This window comes from Gavia stellata, chromosome 1 (genome assembly GCF_030936135.1).
Source record: "Gavia stellata isolate bGavSte3 chromosome 1, bGavSte3.hap2, whole genome shotgun sequence".
Lineage (NCBI taxonomy): Eukaryota > Metazoa > Chordata > Aves > Gaviiformes > Gaviidae > Gavia > Gavia stellata.
This window is the reverse complement of record NC_082594.1, coordinates 17,572,677-17,597,108: the sequence shown is the minus strand read 5'-3', so window position 1 is coordinate 17,597,108 and position 24,432 is coordinate 17,572,677. Positions and strand designations below refer to the sequence as shown.

The 24,432-nt window shown below is 38.8% G+C and overlaps 1 protein-coding gene across 2 annotated transcripts in view; it reads left to right on the top strand.

Moving 5' to 3' along the window:
* The window catches only part of GUCY1A2 (guanylate cyclase 1 soluble subunit alpha 2), a 160,398-nt gene that overhangs the window by 99,860 nt on the left and 36,106 nt on the right, over positions 1-24,432 (top strand). Inside the window, exons 6-7 of one of the 2 annotated variants that reach the window (XM_059824869.1) lie at positions 8,389-8,532; positions 21,539-21,563. In XM_059824869.1, coding sequence (XP_059680852.1) covers positions 8,389-8,532; positions 21,539-21,563 — 169 coding nt within the window. The remainder of the gene's footprint in view (positions 1-8,388; positions 8,533-21,538; positions 21,564-24,432) is intronic. The other variant, XM_059824875.1, reaches the window with a different exon arrangement.

Sequence of the window (24,432 nt, the reverse complement as noted above, 5' to 3'; positions counted from 1 at the left end):
TGATAACCACTTCCCCCAGTCACTATTCATACAGCCCAGGCTATCATTGGCCTTCTGTACTCCCAGGAGTCCCTGCTGGCCCATGTGCCGCTTGCTGCCCACCAGGACCCCAGGGTCTTTCCTAAAAAGTTGCTCCTCAGGAATTTGGTCCCAGGCTGTATCAGTTCCAGGGAAATTCATTCCCAAGGACAGGACTTTGCACATGTCCTTGTTGAATTTCATGAGTTTCCGGACAGCCAATTTGTCCCACCAATCCATGTCCCTTAGGATGGCAGCCCTGCCCTAGAGCAAATTGACCGGTCCCCCCAGTTCGGTTTCAACTGCAGCCTTGATGAGAGTGCAAATAATGTTATTACCAGGAAAAGAAGCACAGGTTTTGTCAGAAAAGGCAGATATATTTACTCAGTAAAATTCTAGATAGCTTTTTTACGTATTGTATTTCGAAAGGTGTTAACTAATCAGTACACATTGCATGAACCTAGAACAATGTGTCTCTATTTGGGTAGGAGAGGGGGAACATGCATAGGCAGCAGGTGAAAGGAAAGGCAGGTATTTTAAGATGGAGAATAACACTCTTCTGTGCAGGGAAAAAAACCACGCTTAAACCAGAAAAGTTAGTCTTCTCAGGGAGAAAAGTTAAGTGAGGAAGGCGAAGAGCATTAAACTGTGATTAGCTAAGCCATTACCCCTTTCCCTGCTGCTTATTTCTATTTTTTTCACTCTCAAGCTCTTCAATAGGAAACTGATATCATTGCAACTGCTGTTTGTTATTATTTCAATATTATAAAATGAAATTTTATAGAATATCTCCCAGCAGTAGGAGAGTTTCAGGCTATTGGCAGATTGCTCATATGTGGTAAGAAACAGTTCAGTAATAAGCTTCTCTTCAGCTAAATATAGCATATACACTTTATATACTGTGGCTGTAAACAGGGTGTGGAGCGTAGAGAAACTGTTTAATATTCCAGGTTTTCCTGCCAACTTAAAATTACAATGATTATGAACACATACTTACTTAAGCAGAAATAAATATTTCTGGTGATTAAAATAATAGAAACATGTAAGATCACGAGCAGGATTTGATGCATTTGGAAACTCAACTGAACTTGAAGAAATATCTGTTGCTCTATAAAAGGAGGATAAGAAATCAAGACATGGAAAAGGCTGAAGAATATCTATGTTCAATTACTCTATCTAAAGTCTGTATGTGTGATACAGTTATATAGATAATCTATATATGTTAATAGAAAAAAACAAATGAACTTTGAACAGCATAATGCATTTTTCCTTATACATGTACCACTGAAAGGTTTTCTTTTCTCAAGGAAGAGCATCCTTGAGCAAAGGATGGTTATGCAATACTTATGTATTTACTTTCCAAAGTAATCCTGTATTCACTTGATCACCTGTATATAACATCAAGGTACCCAAGAATGTCCTGTAGTTCTTCATCCTGAATTACACTGTAATTTTTTTTCCAGTGCCTTGCGAGACAAAGAAAAAATCTGTTCTTTCTGTATATATATATATATACAAGGAAGGTGCTGAAGGATGAATGTCCCTTGAATGGATTTGGCTTCAGATGGGCTCCATTAGCAGTTAATTTTATCTCAGCAGGACAGCCAACTCAAACTAAAATCAGTAGTGCAATCTGCATTAAGGGCTTTTGTTTATGGGAGACACTTTGAGTTAGAGACAATACTTTAACTGTGTTTATCTCTGTAGTGAAGGCAATCCAAGTTTTTATTTCCAATTTATTTATTTATGTTGCAAAACAGCGTTGCACAGTCCACAGAGACAGTGACATAGATTATTGTAGGGTGAATGTGTACTCAATATTATAACCCTTAGGAGTGAGATAATAAATACCTACGCAGCCCTGTGAATATTTTGGAGATGGGAACAATAGTACACAAGTACTGTCAGAGGAAGGTGAAGGTTCTACAAGGGACATGGTGTTAAGGGTAGATTTTCTTCCTGAAAGAAGACAGCAATTTTTGAATTTTCAGACCCATTTTTGTACATATTTAGTTTTAATCGTAAGCAAAGAAGTCTTCTTGATATAATGTAACCCATTAAAAAAAGAACAAACCGCATACATGGCTCTTACGTGAAAAAAATAGTAATGAGTACTCCACTGTAACAGTTATAACACAAATTATCTATTAGGCTTTTACAGAAAACCTGCTGAGAGAGACAGGACTAAAACTAGAGCCAATCCTCCCTCCAGCTACTTCTTTCAGTGGATTTAATATTTCTGATTGCTGTAAGAATTTCTGATTAGAAGTGCCACAAGAGTGACCCCCACGATTACATTTTTTATGTTTATTTCCAAGCTGTGCTTTGAAAAAGGTGCTAGTAAGATTCCTTAGTCTGTTGGGATTCCTGAATATTTTTAGATTAAAATCTTTAAACTTGCCATTGCAGGTTCCACTTACAAAATGATATTTCCCCCCTTGAGTGTAACCCTGTGAAATGAAGTGTGACACTTCAGTTCCTTCATTACTTCTGGAAGTTCATATATGTAATGACTGGTGCATATTCATGCATTCATGAGGAGAAGTACAGAAGCAGGGATGTTACTTCAATACATTACATTTTCCCTTTTAAATTGTCACTGAATCAACACCCCCGACTTTATACCTGGGGAGCATCATTCAGCTACAACTTCCAGTTTCTCAGTTAAGTAACATAACGTAACACAAGGTTTTGCTACTGGTAGTTAGAAGAGACCTGTTGGAGCTGCCCGGGGACAGTCTATTAACCTCTTTTCTCTGGACACATTAGAATTGGAGAAATTATATTCTGTCTGCTGGGCTACCAGATTCATCTGCAAGTCATATTCCACCTAAAATCGGTATAAATTAAGTGACTGTAAGACAATTACTATAGAACTCAACTTCTATAAAAAGTACTCTTTGTGTCTAAAATGGACATACTGTATCTACTGAGGACAAACAGAAGCTGGGTACATAGAAAATAACTTCCCAAAAGTAGAAGATATTTTTGTTTGTTTCCTGCTGCAAGTCTTACGCATTGTCTCTACAATATTCACCAGTCTCAGGATATCTACCAAGAAGCTTTTTCTGAATTTTAGAGTACACACAACTACTTCAATTAATTATGAATCTTAATCTTTGATTTTTGAGGGCCTGACTGAAAATCTTCTGGACATTTCCAATGACTTGACGCATAGTTATAGAAGGCTTTAGAGAAAGCCTTCATATAGCAGTGCAAGTAGCTGCAATGATTCCTGGCTTCTTTGTTTGTTAATTAAGACTAAAAATTATATCCTACATTTTTTATAGATTGGTCTAATTTTGAAATCTGCGTTCAACTTCCCTTCTCTTTTAATTCCCAATTAATGAAAGCTCCAGTGAAGCTAGCCACAGTGGGTGTAATCAGTGAAAAGGGATGAAAGATAAGTAAGAGTAGCTCAGGCTATCAGTGAGTGGCTAGAAATATTAAGCACAGTAAGAAATGATTATTTAACTAGAACAAAAATGTACTAAATCTTAATAAAGCTAAAACTGTTGATCATATGCAAAAATGGCTGAAATATTAAAAACAGAATTTTTTTTTTTTAAAGAAGCAGGATAATGTATTCCAGTCTTACAGTCACAGCAAAATACCTTTTCCTGCATATGCATCTAGGAAGGATATAAAAATCAAATATACTACTAATAATGCACTATAATAGTCACATTACAAAGATAAAAACTCAGAAGTTAGTTTATCACATGGTAGAGATTTCCTCTGAAGTTTCATTACTGTATATCATCATCTTGAGCATCAAACAGATCAGAGTGCTGCTATTTTTAGCCACCTTGAGTAGTACCTTCCTTTTCTCTTAATCCTATTGACATTTACTTGAATATTTATGGAGTAAGTTGCTCTCTGGTGTGCACAGTGATTTTGGGATCTACCCAGCAGATAGTTTGGAGTGAGCTATGAGAAGTGCTTTGTTTTTCTGGTCCAATTCTTGCTCCTCAGCTGAGACAAGAGAAATCCCCTTCTTCCCCATGTGCGTCTGACTCACTGGGAGGCCCAGCCTGAAATTCTGAAGTGCGATATATCGGTCTCATTGAAGTTTCTATTTTAATATCATCATACAACCTCAGGAAGTTCAACAAGGCCAAGTGCAAGGTCCTGCACCTGGGTCAGGGCAACCCCCAGTATCAATACAGGCTGAGGGATGAAGGGATTGAGAGCAGCCCTGCAGAGAAGGACTTGGGGATACTGGTGGATGAAACATCGGACATGAGCCAACAATGCTCACTTGCAGCCCAGAAAGCCAATCATATCCTGGGCTGCATCAAAAGAAGCATGACCACCAGGGTGAGGGAGGTGATTCTGCCCCTCTACTCTGCTCTTGTGAGACCCCACCTGGAGCAGTGCATCCAGTTCTGGGGTCCCCAGTACAAGAAAGACATGGACCTGTTTGAGCAGGTCCAGAGGAGGGCCACAAAATTGATCAGAGGACTGGAACACCTCTCCTGTGAAGAAAGGCTGACGGTTGGGACTGTTAAGTCTGGAGAAGAGAAGGCTCCAGGAAGACCTTATTGTGGCCTTTCAATATGTAAAGGGGGCTTAGAAGAAAGATGGAGAGAGACATTTTACCAAGGCTTGTAGTTACAGGACAAGGGGCAACGGTTATAAAATGAAAGAGAATAGATTTAGACTGGATATAAGGAAGAAATTTTTTACAATGAAGGTGATGAGACACTGGAACAGGTTGCCCAGAGAAATTGTGGATGCCCCATCCCTGGAGGTGTTTAAGGTCAGGTTGGATGGGGCTTTGAGCAACCTGATCTAGTGAAAGATGTCCCTGCCCATGACAGGGGTGTTGGACTAGATGATCTTTGAAGGTCCCTTCCAACCCAAACCATTCTATGATTCTATATCTCCATATGAAAGGACCAAATCAAAGTGCCATGAACACCCTGAATTATAAGAACTCCTGGAGCTTTTTAAAAAAAAGAGTTAGGGAAGAAACCACAGATAATTGGAAAATTTGTCAAATCTGATTTTGAAGGAGGGGTGAACCAAGGTTAAAGTTTGATGGAGATACTCAGCATGGAAATTTCAGCTTAAATGCTTAGTTGGGGAAAATCATAATAGTGACTGAAAACAGGGTCACGGAATGGTAAATTATTAGACAACCTTATCGGTACTCATCACATCCAGCGTCAACTACCAGGTCCGCCTCAACAGTTCTAATAATTCCCCTGGTTCTCCAGTATTACTGTCAGACAAGCACTGACAGAGTAGGGACAAGCACTGTAAAGAGTATCCTACAATGGTATTATTATAATTTTTATTTTCAGAGTAAGATTAACATGAAGCAGCTTCAGTCTCTTTTTTCTAGTAGTACACAGATACGTACAATGCAATTCTGATGATGCTACTCATTCAGTGAGTGCAATTTAGCTGTTAAATTAGTTTACACAGCTATGGAGTTTTCCAAAGGGGAAGATGCTAACAAAATAAGTGGGTTTGCCTGAACATTGCAGGAACAGTATATGGTCCCAGATCTGTAGTTGCTTACAGTGGTGTAATGCAACTAACTTTAGTGGAAAAGTCATTCCGAAATTAAATCATTCAACAAAGAGCAGAATTTGTATTTCATTTTTGTATTTGAGATCACAGACTCATCTCTTTTTGTACTAACCCCTTTATTTCTATTCAAACTGGTTATGTTCATCCACAATTTGTAAGGATTACAATATACAGTTATTTGGATTTCTGCTAATTCTTCCTTCAGATTTAGAGAATTTTTTACCATCTATTTCTTAGCCATCCAGAGTGTCTTTTTAACTTCTGATAACTTTTCTCACTATGCTCGTGTATTTTCTTCCCTAGTTTCTACATTTTTCACCAGCCATTGCAATATACTTGCCTACCCATTTGTCTTTGGAAAGACAACCTCCTAAACTGCAAGGAGTTGTCAGTCTCTGCTTCTTGTGGACAGAAATCCTGAGATAGGGCTTGGGTAAAACAGGCAGACAGACAGCAATATTGATTGCTCCTCCATGTTTTTTTCTATATACAAGTACTATTAGGAACTTCCAAAAGTGATGCGGGAGCTCTAACAGCTGTCTCAGCTCTCAGCTCATGAGAAACCCTCAGCTTCCTCTATATATCCTCCTGCACTATCAGCAGGAAAGGCTAAGGAGCCAAACTTGGCAATAGGCTTGTAGCAGTTTCTGTAAGTATGATGGTGGGAAGTATTTGCTCATACTGCTGTTCTAGATTCATGCTCTGGGTATGTTTACATGTAATGCTTACTTTTTGAGAAACTATTTCCAATTCTATTTATCAGGAATTGAAATTAATCTGAGAAGTTCCAGGTCTACTAACACTAGTAGAATCCCTGCAGAGAGAAGAATCAATTGTATTTATTCCCTGAATAACTCCTTGCTCAGTGCATGCTTTCTTCTCACCCCAGTCTTTGCTGATGCCTTTTCTGGCATTCACAGAATCACAGAATCACAGAATCACTAAGGTTGGAAAAGACCTGTAAGATCATCAAGTCCAACCATCAACCCAACACCACCATGCCCATCAAACCATGTCCTGCAGTGCCACATCCACACGTTCCTTGAACACCTCCAGGGATGGTGACTCCACCACCTCCCTGGGCAGCCTCTTCCAATGCTTCACCACTCTCTCAGTAAAGAAATTTTTCCTAATATCCAGCCTAAACCTCCTCTGGTGAAACTTGAGGCCATTTCCTCTTATCCTGTCGCTAGTCACTTGGGAGAAGAGACCAACACCCATCTCTCTGCAACCCCCTTTCAGGTAATTGTAGAGAGCCATAATGTCTTTCTCGTAGTGACGGGCCCAAAACTGAACACAGTATTTGAGGAGCGGCCTCACCAGTGCCAAGTACAGGAGCACAATGACTTCCCTACTCCTGCTGGCCACACTATTTCTGATACAGGCCAGGATGCCGTTGGCCTTCTTGGCCACCTGGGCACACTGCTGGCTCATATTCAGCTGGCTGTCAACCAGCACCCCCAGGTCCTTTTCTGTGGGGCAGCTTTCCAGCCACTGTTCCCCAAGCCTGTAGCGTTGCATGGGGTTGTTGTGACCCAAGTGCAGGACTTGACACTTGGCCTTGTTGAACCTCATACAATTGGCCTGGGCCCATCGATCCAGCCTGTCCAGATCCCTCTGTAGAGCCTTCCTACCCTCCAGCAGATCAACACTCCCTCCCAATTTGGTGTCATCTGCAAACTTGCTGAGGGTGCACTCAATCCCCTCGTCCAGATCATCGATAAATATATTAAACAAGACCAGCCCCAATCTTGAGCCCTGGGGGACTCCGCTTGTGACCGGCCGCCACCTGGATTTCACTCCATTCACCACGACTCTCTGGGCTCGGCCGTCCAGCCAGTTTTTTACCCAGTGAAGATTACACCTGGGTGAAAGCCAGATTGGTTATGTAGCAAAAACCAAACTAATCCTTGAAGGCTAGGTCTGCTTGTGTGTGTGTTAACAGACTGTATACAGAGCACGTTGCAGATGTGTGGGCAAGCAGACTGCAAAACACAATGCTGTCAATAAAGCTGCAGAACTTGAGGGCTTCAGTGTTTCTCAGGCTGACTTTATCCAGAGCCAGAGGGCTTCTGTAATTTCTTTTGCTCCTGCTTCCTACTGAGGGACAACTTTTTTCAAAGAAAATCAAGGATAAGAGAGAGGTAAGGCCTGTTTGAAGAGACCAGAGGGATCAGTCTGCTGAACTTGATGCCTGAAGGTAGGGAATTCACAGTCTGCGTAGTAGAGAGAGGCAACAATTCTTATTTGAAAATAATAGAGACAGGTGCAGTCAAAAGTCTGTAGAAATAGCATTTATTTGTAAATTATCCCTATACCAGGAAGAGCTACCTGCTTATGAGAAGTTATAGACTCTTCACTGTTTTTATGGTGATGTTTGGCTTTTTCTAATTCTCTTCCTGATATACTTTTCTAGCAGAGCAAATAATACTTATGAATTATTATCATGTAGCACTATTCTTACCCAACAGCAAACTCAGGCAGGATAGTGTCAAACAAAGCTGTAAGCAATTCCTCATTTAGGAAAATAGAGTTTTCTGTATTACTGCTATGGGAAAATGTTGTCTTATCTCACCTGATGGCATACACTGTTCTAGATGTAATGATCTTCTTTGGTTATAATGGTGATAAACCACTATGCAGTCACATCTCAGGTTTTCACTGCACCTGTTTGTAAACTCAGGTAATTATGCTCCGTTGTCTAATTGCTTATTTTATGGATGTTTTGCTCACATGTTTTTAAGCAATGCTATTTGCTTGCAGATAGCTAATGGTAAGGATCTCTTCTCATTATCATACTTTAACATTTGATTTGTCTGATTGCTGCAGGTGGAAACAATAGGTGATGCGTACTGCGTTGCGGCAGGGCTCCATAAGAAAAGTCTTAGTCATGCTAAAGCCATTGCCCTGATGGCACTGAAGATGATGGAGCTTTCAGAAGAAGTTCTCACTCCAGATGGGAGCCCTATTAAGGTAATTGTTTTGCTCTTTATTCTCAGCTAATCAGTAGTATGTGGACCTTATTAATTCCATCATGTTCTCTCAGTAGAAATCTGTTTATTGCTAAGAGAGTTTAAAATTGCATCAATATATCTCAGTCTTTTTTATGGACATATATTTCACCAGTGCCCATCAAAAATCATGTAAGCTATGCCTTTCTTTACTAAGCACAATAGACCACACAGACTAGCTGTTGCCTTGTCATATGCATTGAAGTCAATTTGTGGCTGGAGGGCATTAGATGTGCTCCTGGAGCCCTACTTCCAGTTCAGTTTAGTGTGAGAAGACGACAGTTTACATGATCCAGGACTGTGCCATGCTACAAGCCAAAGCACAGTATGTGAAGGCAATTGGGAAATTCGCTTCAGAAGTAGGCTCCTCATCTGAACTTCAGCACTAATGTAGAGGGACTCAGACAGTTCTGCAGCTCTGAGTTGCATGTCTCTTTTATAAATAGTTGTTGACCTGTATAAAAAAAGATTGTGTAGACTGCCTGCTCTTTCTCAGAGTTAATGTGCTTCCTTTCCCCACAATTCCAGTTCCTTCTCCTAGATTGGTACAAGAGGTAGCAGGAGATGGAAAACCACATGTCCTTTTCTACCATTTTAAAGTTCCACTGCTGTTCTGCTTCTCTTGATCTTATACCAACCTTGTAGCTGCTGGCATTTAGAATTGGTAATGTTTAGGTAGAAGATGGAGGTTCAGCAGGGAAGAAAAACCATGGGGATATATGTGTGCTTTTCTTTTTCAAGGGTCAGATTACACAGCGTTTTCGTTATGTGTACTCCTGTTTCTGGTTAAATTGTTCTTCCCACAGTACAAACCTTTTGTTTTCAAAGAAAATGGGGGATTATGTAGAACACTGACATTCAACACTGTCTAAAGCATATAACAAAAGCCATATGTAGCTGGATGAGAAGGCTGGACAGACTTCCCATGGGATGATTTACATCATGGTTGAAATGCACTTTGTAAACTGCAATTCCTCATGTCTGTTAAAAAATGAGGGTTGCATCCGAAATGCTTCCTTGTTGTTATTTTTTTCCCCAGAAATTGAAAGACCTGTTTTGAATGTTTAAAACTTGACAGAAAGGAGGTAAAATTTTTAAAAATGTATTCAGGGATGTTGCTGTGATGCTTCTAGAGCAATAAAATTGTATACTTCTGAGTTCAAACTCTTTTCTATCTATTAGTTAGGTCATATCTTGAACTATATTCCTTGAACACTTTGTGTGTGGTGAATCAAGAGACATTTAATCCAAATGAATTGTTCTGCCCAGAAAGGAGAACGTGAATGCAAGGCAACAAAGCTAGAAATTCCATGAAATATGGTAACACAATATTCAAATGAAAATATATTGAGTTTTGGATGAAATATTTTTCTTTTTAGATATTTATGCCACTGCTGAATTTTTTAAATGTCAAAATAAAATATTTATTTGATTATTGAAAAAGTCCACATATTCAAAAGACTAACTTTCTGAAAAAATATCTTGGACTATGGATCTTGAACAAAATTTTTTTAAAGCTTCATTCATCGAATATATTCACAGAATAAGCATTAAAAGGCATAGTGTTTTCAGTTTTGATATGAGACTGTTTCAAACAGGTACTAATTCAGTCCTATTAAAATAGATTTTTTAGATTGTTTGATGATTTCTCTATTTTTCCAATGCCTATAGCTGATAAATACATTTTAGCTACACTGTCACATACTGGGAGAGCTGTCTTCCAGATCCTCTCCATCTTTTCACTTTCTTTTGAGTGATTGCTGCAATTGTAGGGAAATTTTGAAGGTGTATGTTTTACTCTGCGAGTCACAGTTTGTGACTGTTTTAATTACCACTGTAATTATTTTTTCAGAAAATTCCTCATTATTTCAGTGGCTGCATAAGAAAACCTATAAAAGAAAGAATATAAAGACAATGCAGAGAAAAATGCCTGCATAGAATAAAATGCTAGGAATAACCAAACTTTCAAAAAGTGCTAATAAACCTCCTTTGGAATTCAGAAGAAAAAAGTCAGTTCATCGTACTTAAACTGAAAGTAGAGGTACTGCGAAGCTCCTCAGTGGGTGTTAGTTGTCCTCTCTTCAGTTTTAGGTGTAACAGATTTCAGGGCAGGAGGGATGATGATATCAACTAATCTCACCTTCTGCGTGACAAAAGCCATAGAATAATGTTTTTACCTTTGTACCTAACCTGGTAAATAATGTTTAAAAAAGCTTCTTTCATAGAGGCATCTTGATTTGATTTTAAATATATTAAGGTTAGGATCCCTCTCACACAGATGTCTACCCTGTAAACCAATTGAAATAATGACTTTTGAAGAAGTCTACTTTAATTTGTCCTAGTTTAAGTGTCTACTCTAGGATGAGATGAATCACGCCCTAAAAATGTATACTTTCTCAGCTGTCTGTAAGGGAAGTCTATGGACTTAGACTAAATGTAGTTGTCTACACTGTAAGCTTCTACTCTCTGTCAGATGAATCCTCCTACAAATGGCAAAGAATGCGTAGTTTTTCTTAGTGGTTATGTCAATGATCGTCACAGTTGAAAACATATGCATTATTTCTAAATTGAGTTGGCATGACTTTACCTTCCAGCCAATGTGGAATTGGCTAGAGTGATCCCTATTTTTGTTAGCTGTCAATTTTTCACTTAGAAAACCATGAAGGTGCCCATCGTGCCACAGATTCCTGTTAACAAATGCTCCATGTGCATAATAACGTCTTAAAGCTGCTTAAAGGGGTAGTTCAGATTGGATATTAGGAAAAAGTGGTCAAGCACTAGAACAAGCTCCCCAGGGAAGTGGTCATGGCCCCAAGCCTGTCAGTATTCAAGTGTTTGGACAACACTCTTAGATATATGGTTTAACTTTTAGGTTGTCCTGTGTGGAGTCAGGACTTGGACTTGATGATCCTTGGGTTCCTTCCAACTCAGGATTCTATGGTTCTATAATCTACCTGAAGTTTAAGGAACCCCTAGGTATGTTAACAGTTATTATGGACTCAGCTCAGAACCATTAACAGGAGACTTACTGCATGACACATTTTACAATCAACCTTTGCCATTAAAATATTTAAATATTCATTAACATTAGATACTAACTACACACTGTAGGCTATAAGACATTTATAAGTGGCCTGACTACTCAACAGTGAATTAAATTGTACTATAATCTGGTTACTTTGAGCTGGTCCTGTTGATACGGATGGCAAAACAAGGGCAGTATTTTGACTATATTTTGACCTTAATTCTCATCTCTGATTCATGTTACCAGGCACAAGTCACATTTCCTGAGTCCTTGCCAAGTGTGTTGAATATAGAATGCTAATGCAGCTTTTGTTTTCTTGTATTGAAAAACCTACATCAGTATTTGGATATTTGAAAAGAACTTGAAATCAGAGGGCAGTTTACCTCATGCCCTACTTTTGATATCTTTGACAGCTTTCATGAGTTGCTGTGACTAAATTCTGACTTTATTCTTCAGTATAGTCTAGTAGCTATTTTGAAAAAGTAAGACAATTACTTCACTAAGCCTGAGACAATTTTTCGAAACATAATTCCTAAAAACAAGGGACCTTCTGATCTCAGGAGTAAACAACAATGTTCTATTTGCTCCCCCCCCAAAAACTGGCTGATAAGTCTTGATTAAATAGGAAGAAATTATTCTCAGCCACTTTATGTCATACATAACAGCACAGTTATTTGAAGTTCCATTTCTGTTACGAGGCTAACAATTACAGTACAGTTATTCTGTTCTGATTATGGTGCCTAGTAAGAGGCAAACATGCCAAAGTCTCCTCGGTATTTGCAGGGGATTTCTTTTCCAGAGGCATATCTCTTGTTTAAGCTCTCTGAGGTCAGCACTGGAAACAGTGAGTTCAGAAGTTATTCCCCAGGTTTGTGGGGTGTGACTGATGCGATGCGCATTTAAAAGACTAATTACTTCTGGGGTGATATTTTTTCAGGCAGAGTCATTATGAATCTGTTTGGGTTGCCCTGGTTGCAGAGATTTAAGCTCTAGGGAAACCTAACTGCAATTATGAAATGTAGCACTTTTTATTTGATGAATACTTAATTAGATATGTCTGCCTTTATGATTATAGTTGATGGAATAGATTTATTTTCTAAATTACTTTGATAGATATATTTTGTTGTCATTTCAGGACAGAATGCAAATATTTACTTTTTGTAGTGCTTGAAATGTTCATCACTGTGATAGCAGTGGATATCTTACTGAGTGACATTCAGACTCTCAGAGAGAGACTCAGGACGTTAGGAAGAAAAAGTAAATGAATAAATGAAAAAGTACTGTATCACATAAGTGGAAATTTATGATAAGATTTTCACCTATAAAGTGCATTAACAGACAATCAAATGAAGCTTGTTATCTGGATACACAGTTATCATTTGAAACTATTCATTGTAGGGATCACAATAATACCTTGTTTGTACAGTCATGTACACTTTGTGAAAAATCTGCCCCTGAGAGCAATGCTCATGTGGCCAGTAAACAGTGATGGACCTCAGGACGGTGACAAGGTGTATGAAGCAGGTCTAGTTTATATCCAGATGATGCTCCCACCCCTTGAGTCAGAGCTCATACCACGCTGATGAGAGCACTGTGGTGTGCAGCTGACATGTACTCAGGAGTTTGACACTTCCAGCAGAGCCAACGGCAGAAGCAATGCACAAGCAGAATGAAGGCCCCAAGTCTGCACTCCTTATACCTACGTGAATAGCCTGTGATTTGCAGGGTAATGAAAAAATGTTTTGCAGAAAGAGGGAGCGAGGTATATTATAGCAGCCTCCACAAATTCTATCATCAGTGTTGTAACACAGTCTGCTCTTTTTGAAAGAAATATTTGTAACAGAAAATGGGCTGATCGTTCTCCTGTAAGTGATGGAGAAGGCTTCAGGTCCCTGTATGATTTTTTTTTAAACTCAGTTCTATTTGAGGCAAAATTCCATTACTTTAGCATGAGCTAAGGCCTTAGTACAAAAGAAGGACTTTTGGCTCAGATGCTGCATGTGGAATTGGATATACATTTATATCTTTTCAGCAAAACACTTTTTAGTCCAGAAGCACTTGTTTGATTTAGGTTCTGTACAACTAATTATATGTAGTGCCCTATGACTGTATTTGAAAATATTGATTTAAAATTGCCTCCTACATTTAAGAGAGTGTTACTTGAATTTAGGATATGTTTCATCTTTTACTACATTTTTTTTAGATAAAGTGGAAGCACAGTGATTTTAATAGCTAGAGATAATGCTGTAAGAAGAATTCTCCAGAGCATTGACCTTTAGAGATAAAGGTCGCAATGCAGATGTCATTTGGTGTGTTAAAACCCATAGGATATTATCAGTGGCATCACTTTTTATCATGCTTCAAATCTTGCCTAATTAATTAATGTGCAGTGTATATCCCAAAGAAAGAGAAAGGCTTCTTTTTCAGTTTATTGTTAAAAAGGCCACTCTGGTAGAACATACCTAGTTTTGATTAATGAGATTTCCCAAGAGATTATTCTCTAAGATTATCTGCTTATTTTTATAGTGTATGAAGGTGGTCCTAGTACGGTTATGAAGAGATACAGAACCAGGAACACACAGCGGAAAAGTAAACGATTTACATGAAGCTGCTGACATTAACTACAATTATGTAGATCTGTTGTGTACAGGTGTTCCTGTCTAAAACATAAAGATTGGGCCCTACCACAGTAATTCAAAACATGTTTTAAAATATGTTCCTCTACAGCAGAAAAATGTCACGTATCTTGCAAATGATTATGTTACAATAACATGACAATTAGCACTGTAAATACTGTAATCACAAACTGAAGCAAATACATACCCTCACCTTTCTTTTTGCTCACCTGCTAATGACTAGTTCATGAAATAATCTAAATAGAGTAGCGCAGAAAATTTCTAGCTAATACTGGCTTCAATTTGATTAATTTATTCTCAGGTGGGGTAAATTGGACCTTGTAGTTGCAAGGCACATAGTCTTGTCCTCAGCTCAGTTGTTTCTTTATTATCAAGACAGAGTGCTTGATGCACTTGTAGCTTCTAACTTTCAGATGTGTGTTGCCAAATCTATTTTATTATTTGATTTATAAGCTGCACTCAAACAGTGTATTCTGGTATTAGCACTATCAACACAAGAGCCTGTCTTCATCTATCAGTTAGAGAAAGAAGAACACCATGGCAGAGGGACTATTTCATGTGAAGGGTGGGATTAACCTCATCTAATTTCAAACACTGACAGTGTGAACAGCTACATCTCAACTTGTTACTGTAACTCCCTCTTTAAATGGAGAGAGTAAAGCTATTTTAGTCTGTATTCATCTGACATGCTTTCAGTGTCTACTTTATAATTAAATATTTGAATAAATATTTGTCAGATAAGTCCTACCTCAAGGGTGAACAGGCTAATGAGCTCTCAGAAGGATGGGTGATCCCACTGAAAGGAGCTGGACTGAAACACAGGTTCAAATCGTTGTTCAGTCACAGCCTTTCCATTTGAATTTTAGATGTTATCCAGACTTTCTGTACTTCAACTTCCAAAATATACAATGTAGGTGACAAATAATTTTTTACAAGTAGAACCCTTTCTGTAGCGTGTCTAAGATGTGTGACTTTACAGCCATGCAGCTGCATTAGTTTTGGTTTGTGTTCTCTATTTAAATACCTGTGGTCATGATGACTGGAACAATGAAAGCCTGAGTTTGATAAACGTCTAAACTCTGCTTGCCAAGTGGTAAATTTTAATAAGCACGAACTCTGCCTCATGAGTAAGGGTACAGAAGAGACAAAAGGGCTCTTCTGGATTGTAGTGGCTCATGTCCACAGTGAGAGTGACACACTTTTCTAAATAACATGGAAACGGGCAATGAATTTTAGTGTGCATAGCATCTTCTGCCAGCTCATTAAGTATTCCCCTTTGCATTACGGTAATATGGCACTTGGGCCCAGAACACAAGTAGAGTGAAAGTGCCAACATTTGCTTGAATATATGCTTTTCTTTAGTTTCTAAATGAAGCAGCCATTCCCAAACATACAATGAGGGACAGTAGTTTAGCGAGTGTTATCCTTGTAATCCTTTTCAGTGTTTCTTGTCTTGCTTTTAATTTAGATTGTGGAGTGCTGGTTTTATAACAATTTGGTGGTCCTCACCAAATGTGCATCTTTACGTAAGCAGTAAAAGGTTGTCTGCTTTGTTTTAAATTGTGAAAGGCTGACTGCTGATGCAGGCGTTCTCATCAGCCCTGTGTGAAAAGCTGCTGCGTTACTGCAATGCTCCTTGCTCCATCTGTGGTCTCCTAGCAACTTCGCCTTGTACCTCATGTCTACGTCAGACTCTGGAAGGTGTATAATATCCTATTTCAGGCTGGATAACTTCAAATTAGAAATTTCCTTGTGTTCAAAAGGAACAGTTCCACAAAAGAAACACTTGCATTAAGAGACTTTTTTACTTACCAACATTAGGGTGACGCAACTCCTTTGGGGAGCATTCAGAGCTGCATGTCTCAGGGGGAAGCTTGGTACTTTTTCTTGAGAGCATGCTTGGGAGATGGTGAGCCAAAGTCAGCCCTGGTGACAGTTCCCTGGACTTGAGGAGACTTCATGATGCCATACCTCAGTGTGGCCCAGTGCCTTGGAAATGCGAAATGAGAGGAGCTGATCTGTATTGAAGCACATGTCCCCAGGCATCTGGGAAATTGCAGGTTTTGTTAGGCTACCCTAAGGGAAAATTCACTTTCCACAGCCCTCCAGTTATTTTCACTCAAGTGCTTCCTGTTGCCTGATTTTAATAATTATCAGTTGCTTTAAAAAACCAAAACCACACCCATTATTTGCAACTTTTTTTCTTTTGAAGGGACTTTGTCATATCCAGTTATATGGTACACCCACTGTATGACAGTGTTACTGCATATGTGTTGCAATAACAAGAGTAAGTGGGGTTTAATATGACTAATGGGTGCACAACAGCAGCTTTGTGGAAGAGGCCGGTCCAAAAATTAGATTGATATTTTTTCTACTGAAGGATGTTTCCGAAAGAGTTGGTTATCCTTTCAAGTGACATGCATTTCTTGTTTTTATCAGGTACTTAGGTAGAGTCTGCAGTAGGTGATAAAGGTAGACTTTCAAAGCTACCAGAGCTTGATCCTGCACAGGATCAGGGTCAGCATGTTGTGCATGAAATCGCAGGGCACAGAGGCATGACATCAGGATTGGCAACCCAGTGTAAGACCAGCTTGAGTTAATTAATTAGAAGACTATGAAGATATTCTGTTTCTGACTGCTGGGAGGAAGAGGCCTGAAAGATGAGCAGAGAGCTGATTAATAACGTGAGGATCACTGAGAAGAGGTTTTGTCTTTGAACCTAGCCATTCTCCTCTCATGGCATGCTTTCTCTGACGTTATTGTTCTGTGAATAAGATGCGCAAGCACCTTTCTGTCTATACTTGTCCCCATGGCAAAGATAAAGCATACTTGTAGAAACCAGGATAGGTATCCAGGGCACCTTGTGGACTTTTCCATTTTTTATTAGTTCGCAGTGACTACTACATGTTCACAATTCTTTGTGACTCACAGTATTTAGATTTAGCTGAGTATAGAAATGCGTCTCTAATTCAGTCATATGTCCTGTTCCCTAAGGCAGACAAAACCTTACTATGATGGCTGCACCTAGCTTGTAACTTTGTCCTAGTGCCTCACAGTGAGCAGATACTTTCATTTCCTCACCGGGTGATATAAGTACATGCACAGGGAAAACCAGTGAGGGTTTCAAGAGTTAAATTCCCACATGGGATTTGTGGTCACAGGATGTGCAGCTGGATTGTGGGGTTAGGTTTAAGGTCATGGTGTGACATCTCTCACTGGTCTGATTCTCACGGTTCAGCAGTCGTTCCAGACACAAACGCCTCCAAGTAATACTCCAGATGTCTGGCTAGTAGTAGAGCTGGTTGGGAATTTTCCATGGAAAACACTTTTTGGCTGAGAACACCAAATGTTCAAAACCGAAAACTTCCATAGAAATCTCTTGCCACATTTTCATCAGGCAAACTTAGCAGATTTTGGTAAATTTCTGATCAGAGAAAAACTTGCTCCAGAATAGTAAATATATTAGTTACTAGGACAATCACCTGGGAAAAAAAAGACTTTAAACAGAGTAAAGCGTTGAAGTTGTCCTTTATGAAAAAAACCCCAAACCCTGCATTCTTGGTTATCTAGGATGGAAGATAACCTATGATACTGTTTTGCCCCTGGGCTTAGATTGGGACACTTCGTGCAGCTGCTAAAACTTCACATTCTGGTTTTGACTGTTCCAGTCAGTGGAGAATTTCCATGCTGAAGCTGAAAATTTCTATTGTTATTATCATCATTGACTCTTTAGTCAGACAAAAAAACCCCAATAATAACAAGAACAGCAGCAACACAGCCCACTGTGGTGTACACAGGAATTTCAGGAGGTCGGCATTGTTACATCTTTACAAAGGGAACAATGGACAAAAATCCTTAGAAAGTGAGAATTGCCATTGTATAGTGTTCTTATATATTTATATAAAAAAGACAAAAACCCATATAATTTAAAATTATCCATGAATGTTTAAAGAATTGGGCTTGGGAACCTTTATTTCTCCCACGTCCTAAATATCTGTTCTCTTCTTCCCTCAGTGTGTCTTCCTGTCATACAACAATTAGAAGTCAGGTTTCCACTATCAAATACAAGACTGTTTTTCTTATCTCCTGAGGTAGAGAAGAGATGGAAAACATTACACAGAAACTAAATAAAAGTCGTGATATGAGATAATACACAAACCTACAAGGACTCACAGAAGATAAGCAGTAATACACTGAGAAACAGGCACAGATTTTCCATAAAGATAGTGCTTTATTGGCTTTTATGCAGTCCAACCACATAAGCATTAACAGAAAATGCTGCTAGGCTTGAATTGCCACCTCACTGATTTAGTAGGCACAGGTGATCCCAGAGGCCTCTGAGTCAGATGTAGAGGGGAAAACGCCTTGTCCTTTGCAGATGTAGAGGTGGTTGCTACCTGAGCATCTGTGTTTCCAGCTGCTGAAATGCTGTCAGGCAGCTGCTGCCCTGTGAGGTATTGCTACATCATCTGCCTCTCCTTTCAGTGACCGAGCTGTCTGCACCTGCTTTTTGGTCTGCCTGCTTTAAAATGAAGGAAGCCTCTTCTGGCCAGTGCTAGTCATATTTATTTATTATTGTTGTCTCAATATGTACATTGTCTTTTCTACACTGGGCAATATTTTTGTTTCAGATTCACCACGACATCACTGATGTCCCTTCATTTTCTGCCTCTCTTCGAAGGGTCCAACCAGTGAAGTCCCCTAACCCAAATTTTTTACTCTATCTGAGGCAATAATGTGCCATAAATTACAGTTTTTAGCAGTGAATAGGGCAAATCTACCTCCTCCTTTGATCCGACCCTCCCCTAGAAGCAAGAAATGGTATTATGCCTCCAGGAGCCCTCCAGTATGCAGAAGTAATACATCCTCCTGGCATTTATGTGCTAGGTGACTGTGCTAGCATAGCTCCCTCTTCTTTCACCCTCATGCAGGCTGGAGAAAAAGATTGAAGAAAGGGCCTCTTTCCATCTCCTCCTTCTCCCTTCTTCTTTGTCTCCTACTGCATGAATAGTTTTGGATAAGGTGCATTGGAAATAAAAACCAAAAAAATGGAGCTGATGCATGCACTTTTTTATACTGCATACCTTCTCTTACACATTTAAAGGGCATAGCTCTCCTCTCCACAACCTATTAGTTATCTATCGTGCCCCTTTAATATAATTTTACTGGGAGGATTATGCTCACTGCAGGAAAAAGCCCCCTGACACAAAGCTTTTCCATGTTGCAGGGAAGAACACCTCAGTAGTCCTTTTCTTTTCTGACCCTGGAAGGCAAGCAGAGCCTTGCACAGAGTCCCAGAAGAGCTGCCTGTGGGTTGTCTCATGGAGAACAGTGTCTTTATCAGTGCCACCGGGTAATCCTGTAGATGTGTTAACCTTTATGCAGGTCTGGCTCCATACTCTGGTATCCACAGTTACGGCATTTTTAGAAGCAGCTGCCAGCATCTCCTTTGCAAGATTAAGAAGAAGAAAGTGTATTTGTTAATGGCAATTCTCTACTTTTCTTCCCCCGTTCCCTCCAACACGCACACTTCTGAGAAGAAAAGTCAAAGTCTGCAGTTTTAAGCACCAGTTAAAAAACTCTATCACATAACTGTTGTCCTTATTCTGTGCTAAACAGTGAGTCATTACACTCTGCTATATTTGAGTGAACAGTTCAGATGGGGGGGTGGATGCTGGAGGATTATACTTGGCCTTCTGTTTGAAGATGACAAGTTCAGCAACATTGTTCAACTGTTTCAGAATAGTTTAGTTCCCTAAGGAAGAATGTATTTCCTGTCATAAATAAATCCATAAACTAAATGTTTAATGGTATTTCAGCTTCCTTTCATATGAGACAGAGAGTATTATTTTGGAAAAAATGTCAATACTTCAGAGGAACTTGTGACAGCCTCTTCTGTTCAAATATCTTCCTTAAACTTAAACTAGGGTAAAAGTCATTCAATGGAAATAATCATCTTCAGAGACTTCATGTTGAATAACCTGAACTTTTTTTTTTTTTTGATAAAACAATCTCCATATTTTGGCATACTTCATATTTGGGTTTTGGTTTTGGTTTTGCTTTAATATTTTAAAAAGAGAGGAGGGGAAAGGCAAAGACATTAGTTTTGAATGGAGAAAAAGGGAAAACAAGGCACAAATAATCTAAGGATGTTCAGTTAATTGAAGGGCTCTTTGGCTTCTTCCTAGTGTGTGACATATTTGATTAGGTCAATAAAAAGAAAGAGGAAAGTGGTATAAACAAAAGTAGATGAGGATGTACTGGGATTTCAACCACCTGGCAGAACCTGGAAGGGCCTAAGTGATAATTATCCTGAAGGAAGATCTGATTTTTGTTTGGGTTTGAACCTTTGTTACAGGAAAACGAATCAGCCCTGAGGAGGAAGATGGGAAGTGATGAGATTTCTGAGATCTCATTTTTCCTTCCTGCAAAATCTCCACACCAGGAAACACAAGGCCCTGGATAATTTCTTACTGGGATATAGTGTTCCTAGAGTGAGCAAGATAACTCTTGACATTTAGCTAAATATTCTAATCCTGGCTAAAGCCTTCACCATTACCTTAAAATCTAAAATGACAGAAACTGATTAAAACTAAGCTTATTAAAAGTCATAGAATCATAGAGCAGCCCAGGTTGGAAGGGACATCGAAAGATCATCTGTTCCAAACTTTCATGGGAAAGGAAGCCCAGATGAGATTATCTAGCGCCCTGTCCAATCGCATCTTGAAAACCTCCAGCAATGGGGGCTCCACCACATCCCTGGGGAGGTTGTTCCAGTGATTGATTGTTCTCACTGTAAAAAATTTCTTTCTTACAACAAGATGAAACCTCTCCCAATGCAAATTGTACCTGTTTCCCCTTGTCATCTCGATGTGGCTCCTTGTGAAGAGAGAGCCTTTGTCCTCTTTGTAGCTGCCCTTTAAGTACTGGAATACTGTGATGAGATCTCCCCGAGCCTTCTCTTCTCCAGGGAGAGAAGACGTAACTCCTTCAGCCTTTCCTCACAGGGCAGGTTCTCCCTTCCTTTGATCATCCTCGCAGCCTTCCTTTGAACCCTCTCCCGTTTGTCCACATCTTTCTTGAATTGTGGGAGCCAGAACTGGACACGCTGCTCCAGGTGTGGCTTGACAAGTGCTGAGTAGAGTGGGAAGATCACGTCTCTATCTCTGCTAGTAACGCCCCTGCAGATGCAGCCGAGGATCCGATTTGCCTTTGTTGCTGCAGCAGCGAACTGCTGACCCTGTGCAGCTTGTTGTCCACCAGGACCCCCAGCCAGCAAGGCTGCTCCCCAGCCACACAGATCCTAGCCTGTACGGAGTCTTTGGTTATTCTGTTCCACATAATGTGATGATATATTTATATTGTTAAAATTTGATGTTCTTCTAGGAGACATAACGTTTTTTACAAAAGAGTAAATTTTCAGTTGTCTGTGGAAGTAGTGACACCTCTTACATTAATTTTAATGGAAAGTGAGTAATTAAATCCCTATGTGCCTTTTTAAAAATATATCTTTTCTGTCATCTTTCTGTAGAATACCTGTCTGTCTTTCCGTGACAGCATACTTTGTAGTAGGTCCATTTATGACACATTTTGAAATGGATGAAAAGAAGTAATAAAAACCTTTACCAGAAGAAAAAGAATCCTAAAAATAGGGAGATTTTTAACTACCATTCAGTTCTAAAATTCTTTGGGAAAGGAACTAACTGCTGTTGTAACTGCTTTACTACTGTTATTTCTGCAGGGTGGTCCTTTAGGAATCACTCTGTAGCCACAAATAATGCTTTGCAGAATTAGACTTATTTCTGTTGGGACCATCAACACGATTTACTTAAAAGAAGCAGATGTTACTAAACCTTACCTTCAGGAAGTATTTTCTGATTTTTGACTAATCTATGACAGTGACAATGACAAATACATAATATGAAATGACACAAGTATTTCACTGTTATTCCAATAAGTGTTTCTGTGTTTTTCTGAAAAAAATGCCATGATCTGAAGTTGACCTGATTGTCAGAAAATAATTGAGCTTTGTGGTCTGAAAATCAGGCATCTGTGGCGCATCTTAAGTAGGACAATTAAAATCACTACTCACTCCAAACTTCAAAGTAGGTAGTCTATTCAAAAAGTTGGCTTTACGGTCTCTGGTTATAGGAGTTTGATCTTTTATTTATTTGTGATTTCTGTTTGCGTCTTGTGTCTGTCTTTCTGTCTTTCCAGTTTACAAAGCTGGTTGCATAGGCCATCTTCAGTAACTGGTTATTACTCTTTGTTTCCAATGTTATGAAAAGGTCATCATCTCACAACACACTGGTTGCTTGAACTTGGAAAACAGCTTCATTATTCAGATGTCATTTTGACCAAAACTCCTATTCATTTAATCAAAAATAGTCCAGGGTTTATAGATAATTCTTCTTTATATTACAAGTCTATCTGCTTTCAAGAATTTGCTCAAAGTGGTACAACTTACTGTCTTGTAAAACCAGAAGCATGTGGAATAGCTCTGAGGCATTAAAATCAACATGATCCGTAATTGCTCAGCAGCTCTCTGGATTTCTCTTTTTATGTATTTCACTTTCATGGAATGATTTTTCTAAAGAATGGAGAGCTCTGAAGTCTAATCCAATCTGAGAGAGCTTTTGTTTATAGCAGACCTGTTTTAAAAAATAAATTGTATTTAAGTAGCAGCTGTTTCTTCAACTGTTAATGCATATAAGGAATGTGTATTATGTAAGAAATGGATCTACCTTAGTTGTGTTGAATTACGAAGTGAAGGACTTGCACCTAACAAATTACTGCATACCTTTGAATTTCTATACATTTAGCTGATGCTCATGAGCCCTGAATTAGTCTATTTTTGACTCTCTAGAAGACTGTATCTGTCTGGACTTACTGAAATGAATACTAATAGCTATTCTCCTTACAAAATTAGTTAATAGCCAAGTTCACGTCCCACACACAATTATATTTAGGTTCAAGCAATAATAACAAAAGCTCTGAATCATGAGAACAAACTGAAGTAATTCCTTAAACATATATAAATATTCCATATATGTGTGTGTGTGTATGTGTATGTGTGTATATACACACATATATTTTTGTGAAAGGCCAGATTCAGCAAACCCATTTGTGACTGATCTGCATACATGAGTGGTTTGTAGCTTTACAGACTACTGTTATGACTAAGTGTAAGAATGACCACTGAACGTTTTGCTGTTTTTCAATAGTTCAGGTATTTCACGATTAAAAGATCATTATAAAAAAAGTTAAGTTCAAAATACATTAGTGGAGCTACTTTTTTGAAAGAAGAACCAGTAACATAAGTGTTCAAGAGAATGCAAGTTTAGGTAGTGATGTTATTTTTTAACCTAGCTTTTGTGATAATCACAATTTCAACTTTAAAGTCTGTGGAAGCCTAAGAAATCCATAAAATTTCTGTAAATACATTGATGGATATTTTCTAAGGATGTCACTTTAAATTCTTAGCTTATATACACCAAGACAACACGAAGTATCTCCCAGATTAATGACTGAGTCTTTCCCTTTTCCTATATAAACTCTCAAACACTAATTAATTTAATTTCAACACGTACTAATTTTAATATGGTCAAGATATTGTTAAGCCCTAAAATTTTGTAGTGGGATGAAGACAGTTCCATTATTTCTAACTCCAAAATATCAGTCTCCATTTCACTGGGCTATCTGTGAATAAGAACAGGAGAAAATTAAAATAAGATGATGTGGGGTTCAAACTTAAGTTTTTTATTTCTGTATGTGTTTACTGGAAAACCTCACATCTCTTAGGAAGCTATTTGATATTCAAATTTACAGTCTCCCTTTTCTTAAACTTTCGGGGAGAACAAAGCATGATTACATTCTGTTTGGCACTGTCTGAAACCTTTTCTCTACCATAATTAGAATGAAGTTTTCATAGGCTTCAGTGAGTTCTTCATTTAACCCCATTTGTCTCCAGGGTACCATCCCTTGCATACTGGGTTCTGTCTTCAAGCATTATGTTGCTTTCATGGCCACAGTACTGGACTAGATAGTCATTTGGTCTGATACAGTGCAGTTGTTCTTACATTCTTATCTAATTTACTGCCTGTTCCTAGTCACAGACCTCTGCAGCTAAATGTCAGCTTCTTTTTCTGAAGGAATGGCACATTTAATAGCTAGGATAGCTCAGATAACAAAAACAACAAAA